General features: G+C 34.5%; 2 protein-coding genes across 3 annotated transcripts in view; both read left to right on the top strand.

Moving 5' to 3' along the window:
* Positions 1-17,846, top strand: part of LOC142232841 (uncharacterized) — a 98,382-nt gene that overhangs the window by 27,092 nt on the left and 53,444 nt on the right. The gene's annotated exons all lie outside the window — the stretch shown is intronic.
* Positions 2,384-3,880, top strand: LOC142236391 (uncharacterized). Its single transcript, XM_075307629.1, has 2 exons — positions 2,384-2,865; positions 2,918-3,880. Exon 2 carries the CDS (start codon positions 3,176-3,178, stop codon positions 3,713-3,715), a length of 540 nt encoding a protein of 179 aa, XP_075163744.1. The 5' UTR covers positions 2,384-2,865; positions 2,918-3,175; the 3' UTR covers positions 3,716-3,880.

The raw sequence follows: 17,846 nt of genomic DNA, 5'->3' as shown, positions 1-17,846 counted from the left end.
CTGGCAACCGTTTTACCTCAAATGAAGATGCAATTACAGTGGTAAACCACTATTTTGAAGACCTTGAGGATAACTATTTTAATCAAGGGATAGAATTGCTAGAAAAGCGTTGGACTAAATAAGTGTATTGAAGTTTCAGATGATTATATTGAAAAATAAAAATATTTTTGAAAACCTCACTATTCTCTTTCATTGATAGGCTAAGAAGTTTCCGAACCGCCCTCGTATGCTTTGTTTCAAGTAAAAACGTCTCTAAAATAAAGTGTTGTAAGCATGTCCTATTTTTTAATGATTTTTGCTTTGCAAGATGCAAAATGCAACAATTTTTTTTAAAGACAATTTCACTAATTTTAAAGAATTTGTCTGAATTAATAAAGTCAAGTTGACCTTAGTCCAAAAATTTTTTCTTTCATGTTTTGATACCTATTTTCAAGTCAAATCATTTAATTATTAGGACAACGCGACTTCATTGAAAAGTTTATCGACTTTTGAACATGGAAAAAAACTTTAGAGAACTTTATAGAGAAATGCGTCTTCTAAGCTAAGCAAAATTTGTATTCTTATTTTAAGGATATGAAATCCTTGGTCTCACGACAATATTTTTTTCCGTGTACTCTTTTTAGAGTTGTGACAGTAAAATGAAAATATTGGGAAACAGTGAAAAATTAAAAAGTAAGATCTATAAAAACAAAGTTTAGTTCCTCTTTATTAATAAGTAGCCCAAAAGGATACTTTCGAAAATAAAAGCGGACATTGAGTTCGAGTTTTGCCACAAAAATTATTTCTCATTTTAGCGGCAAAACTCGAATCGGTAAAACCAGAATAAAATTATAACTTTTTTCGGCAAATTGTATTATAACTTGGTGGGGAATGATCCAATTGAATATGTTTATTTTCTTTAAAATAAATTAATAAAGAAAGCAAACAATTGTTCAAACCTAAATAAATGTATGTGGTGGTTGTAAAATTATTGTTTAGAATTTAAATATAATGTGCTTTTGAATGGTTATCGTTAACTTTAGGATTCGATGGAAAAATATTTATATATATACTCGACTTCACGTTCTTCTTTTGTAAGAGTTTTTGAATTTCTTCGAAAATTTCAAACTTTATACAAAAACCTTTACAAAATTTTTATTTTTGCAATAAAAAAAAATATATGTGATTTGAATTCAGTCCATTTCGTTTATATCAAGCACTGTTCTTTTCTGACTTTAAGTCCATTTCGTTTATATCAAATCACATATAAAAAAATATATGTGATTTGAACTCAGTCCATTTCGTTTATATCAAGCACTGTTCTTTTCTGACTTTAAGTCTTTTATAAGACACACTTTACAGTTTCGTTGTAAAAATTTAATGTAGAACACCTTTTCGGGATATTCCGAACGTATCTGGAATATATATTTAGGAAATTATTGTAATTTTATTATGATACATTGGTATTACTCAATTATGTATGAAACAAAATATCGGTCAAATGGGCGCCGCGACCTCGGTGGCACACCTTCATCCGATGGTCCAAATTTTCGATGACGCTGAGGCATAATGGAGGTTCTATGCCGTTAATGTGCCGAATTATCTCATCCTTTAGCTCTTGAATTGTTGCTGGCTTATCGACGTACACCTCCTGCTGAAACCACATATCGTCCACATCCATATCTTCCAATTCGGCCCATAAAAAATTCGTTATCATCTCGCGATAGTGAACACCATTCACAGTAACTGCCTGACCGGCCTCATTTTGGAAAAAATACGGCCTGATGATGCCACCAGCCCATAAACTGCACCAAACAGTCACTCTTTGTGGGTGCATTGGTTTTTCGACTATCACTCTTGGATTCTCATTTGCTCAAATGCGGCAATTCTGTTTATTGATGAATCCACTGAGGTGAAAATGTGCCTCATGACTGAAGATGACTTTCTTCGAAAATTGATCATCCACTGTTGCCATTTCTTGGAACCATTGGAACGTTGTTGGATTGTGTATCTCTCCATGGTTCAAATTGAGTACGTCTGAAATAGAGAAATGTCAAATAAAATTCGGAAAAAAACTTGGCGTTTAGGTGTGGTTCACATTCAACATCGGCCCTTACAATTTAACCACCCTTTATGTAAAAAAATATATCGCCCATGTTCTTCATTTCGATTTAGCTCATTTAGAGAATATTCCGATTGTCAAGGTGTTCTTCAATCCGAATTAGAGGAAAAATTCTCTAAATATTTTAGAGCAAACACAAGTAATCTAAACCAATTAGAATGACAATATATTAAAAAATTCTCATCCAAAATAGCATTAAAAGGCGTATATTTATAAAGTACAATATGTTTTCTAGCTATTTCTTACATAATATATGTTGTTGGATAACATGAAATACAAGTAATTTTTAAAAATAAATAGGTCTCTTTTTCCTGTGAATATTTAGAGTGTGATTTTCTCTAAATGCCCGGAAAAAAACGTTCGAGAGAAGTTAGAGTTGCCTTAGTGTTTCGTGTGCACTGCAGACTGTATGTAAAAACCATTGCAACCAGAAAAAATGCAATTTGGTAACCCCGAATGGTAAAAACATATGACAAAAAATAAACAAAACATTTGCAGTCAGTGACGCGGGAAACAAAGTTTGTAAAATGTAAGTAAATAAATATGTTGATAATAAAACTACTAACAATTTCTCATTTTGCAAGGGAAAACATAAAACTGCTGCCCAAGATCAAATATTTTTAGATTTTTTTACTATACATCCTGGATTAGCAAGAGGATTTGAGAAGGGAGACCGTGTGGTTCACGACGAGCTATGGCTGAAATTATCTGAAGAACTAAATGCGTCAGGACCACCAGTGAAGGATGCTAGCAATTGGAAGAAGGTTTTTGATGTCATTTATTTAAGTTTCATAAAATTATTTGAATTTGTTTCAGGCATGGCAGGACTGGCGGCTCAATATTAAGAAGAAACTTGCAGATAATAAAGCTGAAGACCGTCGTACTGGAGGAGGACCCTTCAACAAGCACCACTTAACACGCACGGAAGAAGAGTTGGCTGTTATATGTGGATTGTATGCAGCAGTAGAAGGAATAGAAGGAGCTAAAACGTTTGGTTGTTCTCAAAAAGTGCCGGGGAAGAAAATTATTGTTGGTCAATCAAAAAAAAGTGAATCGGACATAGTACATAAAGACATGTGTACATCAAAACAAAGTGCTTATTCATCCAAGAAAAGTGTTACTTCCAATCAAGCGGACATGGATTTTAATAGCATGTCTTCCAGCAATTTTCAAGTCCTTGCTACAGAAGATGGTAGCGTGTCTGTCGACTTCACAAATGGAACGATCGGTGAAGTAGACGTATCATTTACAAACGGTACACAGGAAATCGAAACTCCTAGTCCATATGCTCCACCGTCACCGAAAAAAAAGAAAGCTCTTAACGATGTAACGCACATAATGGAAGAAGAGTCCAAAAACTTTAATCTCTTAGGAGAAAAAATTGAAAAGCTATGCGGACAAAATGAGTGCCTCTTAAAAAGACTTAAAAATATAGATAGTTCTCTAGACAAGCTACGTTATCTCAAAAAAGAAGAAATTCAGGAAAACAAACGACATCATATAGAGATTGAGAAGAAACTAGCAGAAAAAAACGAGATGAAACTTGAACTTATCAAACTTAAAAAACTGAAACTAGACATAATGGAAACCATGGCCTATGGGAAACAGAATTAAATCAACCCATTTTTAATGCTAAAAAAATATGTTTACTATTATAAGATATTGATAGCTAAACTCGGCTGGACCGAAAATGAATTGTTATTTTTTGTTTTTATCGTTATTGTTTTTTTCTTTTATTTTAATAATATTAATAAAAATGGAACTGATTTTATTTTAAAATGTGGCTTTCTATCTTAGTGACGCGGCAATGCTATCCCTAATAGATAAAGCTTCCTCACTGGTAAAAAATTCCTGCTCATCTTCGCCAGATTCTTCTGTTGGCTGTGGGGGTTCTTCGTCAAAAATTACATTATAATGTTTGCAAATATTGTGCAATGCACAACACACGTTGATTATTTTCACAGCTTTTGATGGTATATAATGAAGGGCGCCTTGTTGAAGGCACCGGAATCGGCTTTTTATATTTCCTATAGTTCGCTCGACAATGTTTCGGGCAGAACAGTGTCTCTTGTTAAATTTATGCTGTGTACTACCATAACTTGGAGCTCTATAGGGTATCATCAAAAAGGGTTCTAGTGCATATCCGGAATCACCTAAAAGCCATCCACTATATTCGCTGCTTTGATGTAGATCCATGAAATAACTTCTCGCTGCGCTTAGGCCCCACACAAATGAATCATGGCATGAACCAGGACGACTTGCATCTACTGCTCTAATTTTCATTGTGTTATCACAAATCTAAAGAAAAACTTTTTTTAAACAAAATGTTAATGCATGTATGAGGCTTATGCACTCACAATCATAACATTTAAACTAAAATAACCTTTGCGGTTGTAGTATAAAGATTCATCCGATGGGGGCTTGATTATACGAACGTGTGTTCCATCGATGCATCCAATCACGCCCGGTATTCCATATTTTGTAAAGAAGAAATTTTTACTAGATCTTATTTCTTCACCAGTCATCTCCAATTTTATCCATATCGGACATATCGTGTCTTCCAACAAATTTATGACACGCCACATAAGTTTGCAGAAGGTTGTACGTGCAAGGCTAATATTGAGGTCATTGGCAATTACTCCTTGAAATGATCCGGTAGCCAAATATCTAAGGGTGGCCGTTAATTGTAGAATTGGTGGAATGGAATATTTTCTTAGACGCGGGGCTACCTCTCGCAGAACTGACACGAATGAGTCCTTGTTAAGGCGATATAAAGCAACAAAGCTATGAGCGGATAATTATAATTTTGAATATAGCACAACAATTGCTTTATATAGACTTACGCAGCATCTGGAATGTCCATGGGATCTAAAGAATTCCTAAGGCATCGTCTCATAACACGGGACTCTTGAAATTTGCGCTTCTTTAACAACAAAACAGATAATAAAAATCCGCACGGCATTTTAACAACACTTCAGAAGAAATACTTTTTTAAACAGCTGACTCGAAAATGAAATCCAAAACCACTCTAATTTAAGAACAGGAAATTTGTACCGAAAATAATTAGAGCGGATTTTATTATTTTTTCGGATTCGGAATAGACTCGAAAATAAGAACATGGCTGTATGTAAAAAAATAAAAAAAAAATGTTGTCGGTCGAAGCAGGGATCGAACCCAGGACCCTTGGCATGCAAGGCGGATGTACCAACCACTGATCCACGTCGCCAACAAGTGTATGTTTAACAATGTTATGTTTGCATCGGCTCGTGGGCGCCGCAAGCTATGCTATATAAATATAACTTATAACGATAATTATCTCTTGATGACCATAACAGCTACGTTGCCCAGAGGATAGTGTGCTGGCTTAACATACAAACTGTGTGGTCTGCTGTCCGGCAAAAGGTAAAATTTAAAAAATTTATAAAATTGAATAATTTCTTCTACAATGTTTGTTTTACAGAAAAAGGTGCTAAGAACTAAAAAAAACTCGTGGAAGTGAGGGAATATACAATTAGGCAGAAAAAAATTTTTGAGCACAATTTTCTTTGGGAGAAAATTCTTGCTTCAAGCAAAATGTGTTTGGGAGTATATGTTACAGAAGCTATTTTTTTTTTTGAGGGTGCACCAGGAAGGAAGATGTTGGTTAATTTTAGAAAATGTATTAGTTCATTCAAATATCGCAAAAAAATATTAAAATCTAGGAAACTTTCGCAAAACATAATAATTCCATGATCTAAAATAGAAGTAAATTGGTTTTAATGCCAAAAACATAAATGGGAGATATTAAATAATATTTGAAATAAACTTATTTTTATTATTATTATGGGAGCCACCGTGGTGCAATGGTTAGCATGCCCGCCTTGCATACACAAGGTCGTGGGTTCGATTCCTGCTACGACCGAACACCAAAAAGTTTTTCAGCGGTGGATTATCCCACCTCAGTAATGCTGGTGACATTTCTGAGGGTTACAAAGCTTCTCTAAGTGGTTTCACTGCAATGTGGAACGCCGTTCGGACTCGGCTATAAAAAGGAGGTCCCTTGTCATTGAGCTTAACATGGAATCGGGCAGCACTCAGTGATAAGAGAGAAGTTCACCACTGTGGTATCACAATGGACTGAATAGTCTAAGTGAGCCTGATACATCGGGCTGCCACATAACCTATCCTACCTATCCTATTATGGTGGTGGGATTAAAATTCTTTAAAAATTCTTTAAAATTCTTTTTGATGTTTGATAAACGAAACTATGAAATAAAATAATTTAAGTAAAAATGTCAATTACTTTCGAAATTGTATTCCGTTTAAAGGAAGGTTTATCTTCCTAAATAATGATCTGATCGCAATTTTTTTACGAATGTACCAATTTACCTTACCCACAGACAAAATCAAAAAGTTCTTGATTAAAAAATTAATTGATTTCATTAACAAATTTCAATTAACGTATTAATTGATTCATTTGAACATTTAATTGATAATTTATTTGATAATTCAATTTAAAGGATGATACCGTCAAAATTTGATCAAGGGAAACGCGTGTAAATCGGTGAAATCGTTTATTTAAAAAATCAAATTAAATTTCTTTTTCAAGTTCAATTAGTATAAAATTCAGGAAAAATATTCAGTTAGGCTTTCGCTTTTCCAAATCCGAATTGCCGGGTCTCACGCTTGACACCTGCCATCAGATTTTGTACAGCCACCTTGTCCACCTTCTTTGCCGCAGAAAGCCAGTTTGCCTTGAACTGCTGCTCGTCCTTAGCAGTTTTTTGGTCTTCTTTAGGTTCCGCTTGACAATAGCCCAGTATTTCTCAATTGGTCGGAGCTCTGGCGTGTAGGGAGGGTTCTTGTCCTTGGGAACCACCTGCAGGTTGTTGGCGGCGTACCACTCCATGGCCTTTTTACCGTAATGGCAAGATGCCAAATCCGACCAAAACAGTACGGAACAACCGTGTTTCTTCAGGAAAGGCAGCAGACGTTTATTCAAACACTCTTTCACGTAAATTTCTTGGTTGACAGTCCCGGAAGCTATGAAAATGCTGCTTTTCAAGCCACAGGTACAGATGGCTTGGCAAACCAGATATTTCTTTGCGAACTTTGACAGTTTTATGTGCTTGAAAATATCTGCTACCTTTCCCCTTCTTTTGCCGTATAAAACTCCTGTCCCGGAAGCTGCTTGTAGTCGGCTTTGACGTAGGTTTCTTCGTCCATTACCACGCAGTAAAACTTCGTCAGCATCGTCGTGTACAACCTCCGGGATCGCGCTTTGTTTATCATCGCGATTTGGAGACACTACCTTCTTGTAAGTCGATAGTCAGGCTCGTTTTTTGGCTCGATGCACGGTTGTAGACGATACACCCAGCTTGTTTGCGGAATCTCGGAGAGAGAGGTTAGGGTTTCGCTTGAAACTACCGGCAACTCTCTTTGTCGTCTCAGCGGCTTCCGATTTTCGATTTCCCCCCGATCCAGACTTCCTGGCTGTCGACAACGTTCCCCAAATACTTTAATTACATTTGTAACGGTTGATTTGGCAACTTTTAGCGATTTTGCCAGCTTTGCGTGCGAGTAGCTCTGATTTTCGCGATGCGCGAGCAAAATTTAGATACGCTGCTCTTCTTGCTTGGACGGCATTTTGACAACTGAAGAGTGAATTCCAAAATCAAAATAGGAGCAACATTCTACACACACACACCTTCAAAATAAGAGTGTTCAGGTGTTTTAAATGCAAAATTGAAAGAAATACGTCAAATTTATATTAACCAAATTTTGACCGTATCACCCTTTAATTGATAATTCAATTAATTTTTTATTAAAAACATAACTATTTTCAATCCCTTTCTCAACTGACTTAGTGTTTGATTATATATTTAATTGTTTCAAATTCTTTCTTAATTAAAAATTGTACAAAAAAAATCCTTAGTCTTCCGAGTTTGATTATAACGGTAATTGTGTCAGTAAATTTTTAATTAAAAATTTTAAAATTTTTATTTTTTTATTTATTATTCCTTGTAAGATTAAAAGGTAGTTGTATTAATTAAGTTTTTAATTGAAAAAGTTTTCAGCTTCAATCTGTGCATATTTTAAAACTATTTTCATTATATTTATTATATAAATATTATTGTAAGGATTTTTTATTAAATATAATAATGCCATGACAGATATTATTTAATTTAAACACATCTAAGGGTATGGTCAAATTAGGCAAATATTTGCCCAAAATGAGTGTCAAAGTTTTTTCCTGGAGCACTTTCGAAATATCTGGATACCGTTTTAGAAAAATACTCATATTATGAATGTATGAAATATGAGCTGAAAATTTTTTCTGGGTTGACTGTTGCGACGAATTCCTGTTTGATTTCTGTCAAATATTTGCCCAGTGTTACCATACCGTAATTCTCCAAAAATACCTTAATTTACCAACAATTTTTTTATTAAGGTGAGTATTAAGTTCGAGTTTAGCCGCTAAAATCGCTAAAGTGAAAACTAAATCAGTAAGAAAAATGCAATAAATTATACATATTTGTTGCAAATTTTATTATAACTTGATGGGGAAAAGCCCAAAGCAAATTTTCACAAAGTTTGTATTCCTTAAAATGGATTATTAAAGAAAAGTAATCGTGAAAAAATTACGTTTTTAGCGGCTAAACTCGAACGTTATTTGGAGACCCTACACGCACAGAAAAAACATGTTTGGACATGGTTGCCGCATCCATTTAATGCTTATATAGAGCTTGTAATTGTCGCGAAAACCATATATTTTGTATTTGTAAAAATAATTTTCGAGCGGAGAAAAATATATGTTGGCAATAAGCATTTAAATGGTTCTCAAATGCCGCAAACATGTTCTATTATTTAAATGATGGAATTTGAGACCATTATATGGTCGGGAAAATCATGTACCTGACCATTCAATTTTTTTACTTTTTTGCAGAGAGAAAAGTATTTTTATGGGTTACGTATAGACATGTCTAGAACCATTACATGGCCATAAAGACCATGTACATTGTTTTCGTGATCATTTAATTTTTTATTTTTTTTTGCAGCGAAAAGAATTTTATAAAAACATTGTACACACGATTTTCAATTTGCGCGTCAGTCGTGTGTTGATTGTTTTTTTGGAATGGAAAAAAATGTACCTGTTTTTTGTTCTGCATTTTGATATGTGGTATAATTTATTTTTATTTGCATTTACATGATGTCTGCATCGGTACATTTGATGGGCACGAAGTAAATATGGAATGATTACTTATTGTTAAAATTGAACCAAAATAGAGGTGTAAAAATATGTGATGTTTGCTTACACGACATAGTAAATACAAATAAACAATGAATTAGTTTATAAATAAATAAAAACAAATAAATAATGTTAATTTTTTCATAAAGATCAAAACATTTTAGGTTGTGACCATGTTCTTTTAACTGGAAGAAAAACATTTTTAACGAATACCATAACATTTTAGATCGTGACCATTAGATAGGGTCACGAAAAAAAGTTGATGCGACCATCAACTTTTTTTTTTCCTTTAGGCCGTGGCCCTATCTAGTGACCATTGTCTTTTAATGGAAACAAAATTCTTTTTATCAATATAGTAACATTTTAGATAACAATTTTATTTTTCCTCCAGACATAAGCTCCTACCTAGTTTTTAATTAAGATTTCATTATGCCTCGTGTATTATACTTTTATCGCTACATTTAAGGTTTAAGTCAACACCAAACCACGTGAAAATAGTTTTGTGCACACGCAGCATGGTGTAGACGTAGAAATGGTAACCATTTCAACGACGAAGTTAGCATGTGACAGACAAAAAGACGTACATGTCTGTCTGCATATGTACATGGTAATACGAAACAAAATTTGCATTTCCAGCTTAATGAATCACAAATGGCTGTATGGCAAAAGACAAACCTAACACGTAGTAGTGCGGAAACTGCCCTCCCCATCTTCATGTCCCATACTCTGGATACCTTTTTTGATTTCAGACAATTGAAGTATTTGTCACAATGTGCCTTATAAGAATATATCCATATTTTAAGTAGGAATGTATTCTAAAAGGAAATCCGAATTGAATGGGCCAATATTTATATATGGAGTAATATTAAGGATACCAAAGTTTCGACTAATAGACATTTTGTCAGAAAACGTAAGGGCTCATCGGTCGCATTCATCATGGTCAAACCAAAGCGCCTGTCTCTAGGCGAACAATTGTTTTTATAACCTGCGTCACACGTCAACTAGAAATGGCTTATACAGGTTCCTCACTTCTTTTCTACAGCACAATGGCCAACAAAATATTCGGATCTCAATCAAGGTTGCCATAATTGGTAGAATTCTACCAAAAATGGTAGATTTTTTTATTGTTTGGTAGATTTCTTGATGTTTTGGTAGATTTTGTAAAATATTCCTCCCCAACTAACAGGTGCTTCACAAATTTTCTATAGAAATAAATTTTTGAGAAAATTTTCTATAGAAATAAAATTTGAAGAAAAGTTTCTATAGAAAACGAAAATTACAAAAATTACTATAGAAATGAGAATTTTGACAAATTTTTTTGTAGAATAAAAATTGTAAGAAAATTTTTTATAGAAATAAATTTTTGCAAAATAAGATTGTTTTGTTTGGTAGTTTTTTTTTGGTAAAATGTTCTCGAGTGGCAATCGTGATCTCAATCCGTTGGACTTCTGTAGCATTTTATTTGACACTGAAAAATATCAAAGTGTCAATCATATCAAGACAGCACTTCACCGGGACTGAGCCACTTTCGTGCAGCGTGTGATGGCTTGTCGGACTTTTGATGGCCATATGTTAATTCGTGCCAAAGGTATCCAATTCGAACAAATCTAAACAAATGAAAAATATAGCGCTTTACTATGCTGTATTACATAATATCCACCTTGTATACTAATTAAGGGAGTTTTCGTCCTAATGGTAGAAAAACTTAAAATATTTTCTGTTTACTAGTGTCCATCTTGCAACATAGCTATTTTACAATGGGTCCAACGGACATGTTGTCTTGGCATAACTAGGGCAATGAAGAGCCCGTCAATCAGAGTCTTGGGGACTATACTGGACTTAAGACCTATACAGGTTCAGATCAAAACCGAAGTAGCCATGACTGCGATGAGATTGAATATGTTGGGAAAATGGACAGAAACACCAAACATGACGAACCATCAAATGATAATATCGTGGTGGGTGTAAAGCGGATGTTGCAACAATCCATAATCGTGGTGGCCATGGCAGCCGAGTGTGACATTCTGACGCCAGTAAGATACTGCTGGGATAATGGGACCCCAGAACCGATACCAGAGGGAAATAACTTATACACCGAGGGATCGAAAATCGGTAAGATGAAGGATATGGGCGTATATGTGGAGGACCCAGACACCGAGATCCTATTCCGATTACAGGACCACAACACACCCAGAGAAGGAATATGATCACCTCAAACATGTTTTAAGAGCAAAATGTTATTTTTGGGTGGTGACCATGTACCATGGTTTTCGCAACCATGTTATTTTCTCGGAACACTGTGGAACAGGGTATTATAAGTTAGTGCATATGTTTGCAACACCCAGAAAGAGGCGAGATAGACACATGGTGTCTTTGGCAAAAATGCTCGGGGTGGGCTCCTGAGTCGATATAGCCATGTCCGTCTGTCCGTGAACACATTTTTGTAATCAAAGTCTAGGTCGCAGTTTTAGTCCAATCGACTTCAAACTTGGCACAAGTATGTGTTTTGGCTCAGAATAGAACCTTATTGATTTTGGAAGAAATCGGTTCAGATTTAGATATAGCTCCCATATATATATTTCGCCCGATATGGACTTATGTGGCCCCAGAAGCCAGAGTTTTGCCCTAATTTGCTTAAAATTTTGCACAAGAAGAACAATTAGTACTATAGTCAAGCGTGCCAAATTTTATTGAAATCGGTTCAGATTTTGATATAGCTCCCATATATATCTTTCCCCCGATATGAACTAATACGGTCCCAGAAGCCAGATTTTTACCCCAATTTGGTTGAAATTTTGCAATAGGAGTACAATTAGTAGTGTTGTAGAGTGCCAAATTTGGTTGAAATCGGTTCAGATTTAGATATAGCTCCCATATATAGCTTTCGCCTGATTTAAACTCATATGACCACAGAGGCCAATTTTTTGCTCCGATTTAGTTGACATTTTGCACAGGGAGTAGAATTAGCATTGTAGCTATGCGTGCCAAATTTGGTTGAAATCGGTTCAGATTTAGATATAGCTCCCATATATAGCTTTCGCCCGATTTACACTCATATGTCCACAGAGGCAAATTTTTTGCTCCGATTTAGTTGAAATTTTGCACAGGGAGTAGAATTAGCATTGTAGCTATGCGTTCCAAATTTGAAATCGGTTCAGATTTAGATATAGCTCCCATATATATGTTTTTCTGATTTCGACAAAAATGGTCAAAATACCAACATTTTCCTTGTAAAATCGCCACTGCTTAGTCGAAAAGTTGTAAAAATGACTCTAATTTTCCTAAACTTATAATACATATATATCGAACGATAAATCATAAATAAACGTTTGCGAAGTTTCCTTAAAATTGCTTCAGATTTAAATGCTTCCCATATGTTTTTTACTAACATTGTGTTCCACCCTAGTGCATTAGCCGACTTCAATTTTGAGTCTATCAAATTCTGTCCAGATCGAGTGATATTTAAATGTATGTATTTGGGACAAACCTTTATATAGCCCCCAACACATTTGACGGATGTGATATGGTATCGAAAATTTAAATCTACAAAGTGGTGCAGGGTATAATATAGTCGGCCCCGCCCGACTTTAGACTTTCCTTACTTGTTTTTTATTTGTTTTTCGTTTTTATTTTGTAAATGAAGAACTTAATTTTCTTAATGAAACAATGTTAAATTTTAGACAACAACAAAAAAATTACATTTTCCCCTTTATGGAAATTTATTTCGTGCAGTTAATTTCTTTTTATTTGCATTTTAATGCTATGTCAATACTTGTCGTATACGCGTTTGGTTCTATAAACGAAAAGTATCAAACTAACACCGTAAATGGTTTGATCTCCTCAGTAGCCAATTTCCTATCTTCCTAAAGTTTATTGTCTTTGGTCGCAACAATTTATGATCGTATATCTGAGGTGGCCATAGCTGCCGAGTAGAGGTGTGCGCGTGAGTGAAATTTCACTCACACTCACGCACATTCACGAAGTGAAATATTTATTCACGCACGCTCACGCACGATAAGTGTCGTAGCCTCTCACACTCACGCACATTCACGAAATGAAAAGCAGTAACCACGCACGCTCACGCACGAACTATTTTTACAGACTCACGCTCACGCACGATTCACGCACGATTCACGACAATTCACGTGACTCGCGACATTTTCCAACCGGGAATAAGCAAGGATAACAAAATGCATAAATAAAATATAGTTCGACAGCTAATTCAATTTTAGTTAATATACGAGTTAGAATTAAATCTTGATTTTTTCGTGAGCGTGATTTTGCACAAATTTTATTCACGCACATTCACGAACCGATTTTATTACTCACGCACGCTCATGCACGACATATTTGTTTTAGGCCCATTCACGCACATTCACGAGAGTTGCTTCAGATTTTATTCACGACTCACGTGATGCACGCGTGAATCACGCGTGTCACGCGCACACCTCTACTGCCGAGTGTGACATTCTGACGCCAGTAAGATGCTGCTGGGAGAATGGGACCCCAGAACAGATACCAGAGGGAAATAACTTCTATACCGATGGATCGAAAATGGGTGATATGACGGGAAGGGGCGTATATGTAGAGGACCCAGACACCGAGATCCTATTCCGATTTTATTTCTATAGAAAATTTTGTTAAAATTTAATTTCTATAAAAATTTTTGGCAAAATTTTATTTCTATAGAAAAATTTGTAAAAATTGTATTTCTATAGAAAATTTTGTCAAAACTTTATCCCATAGAAAATTTTGTCAAAATTTTATTTCTATAGAAAATTTTATTTCTATACAAAATTTTGTCAAAATTGTATTTCTTCAGAAAATTTTGTAATAATTGTATTTCTATAGAAAATTTTGTCAAAATTTTATTTCTATAGAAAATTTTGTCAAAATTTTATTTCTATAGAAAATTTTGTCAAAATTTTATTTCTATAGAAAATTTTGTCAAAATTTTATTTCTATTATTAATTTTGTTCGGCTTGAGGTCATAGAAACAATCGATTATTGATTTGTTTTAATATTTATTTCCAATATTTCGGTTAGTGCCACTAACCATCTTCTGGCACTTGCAGCTCACTGTGCAACAACAGGACACAAGCCCAACTTCACAGACGTCGAGATACTTGCTCAAGAGAATAATCATAGACGAAGATACACTCTTGAGATGCTCAATATAATAGATCTCTCTCCTGACAAAAGAATGAATTTTGAAAAAAGACACGGAAGAATGCGCCAGAATGTATCGACATATTATAAACAAGCATCGACACAAACGAAGTTTAGTGTACGGTGAATTGCGAAACAAACAGCAGCACAAGAACTCAAGTTAGTTATTTTTCGATAAAATATATTTTCAATAACAATTGTGATTTTTGTGAACATTAAATGTAATTTAATTTTTGTATTTTATGTAGACACAAAATCCCAGAAGATGGTTAGTGGCACTAACCGAAATATTGGAAATAAATATTAAAACAAATCAATAATCGATTGTTTCTATGACCTTAAGCCGAACAAAATTAATAATCAGAATAAACATAAAATAGGTCAACAACACTCAAAAATATTTTTAAAAAATTTTATTTCTATAGAAAATTTTGTCAAAATTTTATTTCTATAGAAAATTTTGTCAAAATTTTATTTCTATAGAAAATTTTGTCAAAATTTTATTTCTATAGAAAGTTTATGAAGTTCCTTTTTACAAAATCTACCAACACATCAAGGACACATAGGGAAGTGAACTTAGAGAACATAACGTCAATAGAGGCAACGCGAGCCGAGATGGATGTATGGACAGGGAAGACACATAAAGCGATGTACCAATGCAATGGTCGAAAGGGCGATGAAAATAGTATGGGGTGGCAAAGATTAAGAAGGACTGGGGCACTACTTAAGCAGAGTAGGACGACTGTTAGGAGGACCGAGGGAATAATAATCGGGTACCTAGAGTTGGGGGCCGAATAGGAGCAGCAGAAAATGGTGCATGTAGGGTATATTTTGAGGATGATGAGACCTTGGAACACTACTTTTGCCACTGCCCTTAAGATGTATAACCCATATAAACCGATCCCCAGTTTCGACTTTTGCAGTTTCCTAGGGCCGCAATTCGTTACGTCATTATACGCCCTTTAACTTCCAGTACAAGTACTTATAATGTGGAACATTTTGAGCCATAGTGAAATTTTATACATATCCATTATATCCAAATGTGTCTTCTAGAACACTACAGGAACTCATTTTGTGTAAGACGCGCTTTAAACTGCACATTCATAACTCGATTGTGGGCGGCTATTTTTAGTACAATTTTACTCAATCCATAGTATGTTTTTGTTTCTACTAGGCCACTATCAGAACATTTCTATGTGGTCACTATTAGAACATGATCCAGAATGAAGATGTTGTATGTTCACCTTAAAAAGCTTCCCAATTATTTAATGTTACCGTATGATCACGACAATCAAGTTTCTTCTCTGTGTGTACTATTTATTTGTAAATGCTAACGATTACTTAATACAGATAGAGAGAGAGACACACGTCCGCATTTAAATTTCAAACGCTCGAAAATAATTTTTATTGCGTGATGGAACATGGTTTCCTTATTTCTTGTGTCCCTTTGGTATGCAACTATCTTTCATGTGTGCTTTTGAGTTTACTAAATGGTATTATATTCTTACGGCATGCCATGTTTGGTGAACATTTTATTTATTTCACTAAGGCCAGCGACAATTATTCACTTTGGAAAAGATTCCACTTTGTCCCTAAAAAGCTTTATTGGAACGTCCTACCACTCCTTAAATAATGACTGACAATGCGTCTCACCACATATGTTCTATTTACCAGTCAGGAGCACATTTTTCACCCCCTATTTAACTTCATGACTGGAAGTGTTAACGTGAACTTGTTTTTAGCCGTGAATGTAGTTTATGTGGGCAATATTTAAAATAAATTATTAAATAAGAAAATGAAAACTGTTGCAACCACAAAACATGGCGAAAATGTAGTTTTTAACCCACACTGAAAAGAAACTTAGACATTCTGGAGAAACCCGACAACCGGCACCACAGTATTATGTTATCATAAGCTTACATAACTGTCATGCTTAATACGAAAGTACTTATTTGGATCCGACAAAATGGAGTAAAATCGTTACAGAGGCTACAGTTTTGTGCTAAGGCTGTCAAGCATGGAGTGGCCTACGTCAAGATCTGGGAATGATTTTTGGCTAATGGGCTAGGTCCACTGGATCGAATTAATGGTATAATGGATAGTTGGGTGTACAAAAACATTCTCGATGATGTTATGTAACCATGTAACCATATACCGAATGGGAGATGTCGCGTTGGACGTTTCAACAGGAAAACGACCCAAAACAAACTTCAAAGCTTGCAAAAACGTTGTTTCCGCATTAGAATATTAATGTTATGTAGTGGCCTCCCCAATTGCCGCAACTTAATCCGATCGAAATCCTTTGGCCAATTGTGGATAAAAATATTTATCTAAATAATATAAGAAATAGTGGCTATTTTTTTCATGCGGCTACACGGATGAAAAAGACTGTTTTTCATATGTTTGGCTATAAACATTATATGTTTGGAACACAAATTTTTAAACACAATATTTTTGAGTGCAAGCATATAATGTTCATAAACTAGCATAACATGTTTGGGACATATATGTTAATATGTTAGAACATATTATGTTTGGGACATAAAATGTTTGTAAATATAATATGCTTGGATGCAAACATATATTAATTTAGAAATAGCCTATAAACATATATGTGTCTAGTAGCTTGGAGCGCTATTTAATGGAGCGATATTGAATTAAGTTGGTGGTTGTTGCTTGTTATTACAAAATTAACATTTTATTTTTCCTTGGGCAATTGATCAGCTACTTCTTTGATCCTTACAAACTGTGTGGTCCGCTGTTCGAATCCCCGTCCGGCAAAAGGTAAAATTAAAATAAAAAAAATCATACAATTGAATAATTTCTTCTACAATGTTTGCATTACAGAAAAAGGTGCTAAGAACTAAAAAATCTCGTGGAAGTGAGAAAGATGTGGGGGAATATACAATTAGGCAGAAACAAAATTTTGAGCATTCAGGTCAAAAACCTATGTTGTTAGCACCTATATTACCTGTTTATTTTCATAATTCGTTATGATTGTAAATATATAAGTAAATAAAATTTTGAGCACAATATTGTTTGGGAGAATTTTTTTAAGCATATAATATTTTTGGGTGCAAAATGCTTCCAAACATATTATATGTTCACATAATAACATATTGTTTTTTGGAAGACAACATTATTGAATCTGGATGCAAAAATACAAAATGTTTGGAACTTAGACTACCCAAACATATATTGTTTAGACTAATATACTTTCAAACATATTATATATTGGAAGAGATCAAACATATAAATGTTTGGGCAATACCCAAAAATGTATATGCTTGAAGCAAAATATGTTTGGGAGTATATGTTACAGAAGCGATTTTTTATGAGCGTGTACAG

Source organism: Haematobia irritans, chromosome 4 (genome assembly GCF_050003625.1).
Source record: "Haematobia irritans isolate KBUSLIRL chromosome 4, ASM5000362v1, whole genome shotgun sequence".
Taxonomy (NCBI): domain Eukaryota; kingdom Metazoa; phylum Arthropoda; class Insecta; order Diptera; family Muscidae; genus Haematobia; species Haematobia irritans.
The sequence above is the reverse complement of the archived record's forward strand: the minus strand, read 5'-3'. Positions and strand labels throughout refer to the sequence as shown.

What these genes read in the sequence shown, in the direction of transcription:
- LOC142236391 (XM_075307629.1), top strand. Translation starts at nt 3,176, where the DNA reads ATGTGTACATCAAAACAAAGTGCTTATTCATCCAAGAAAAGTGTTACT.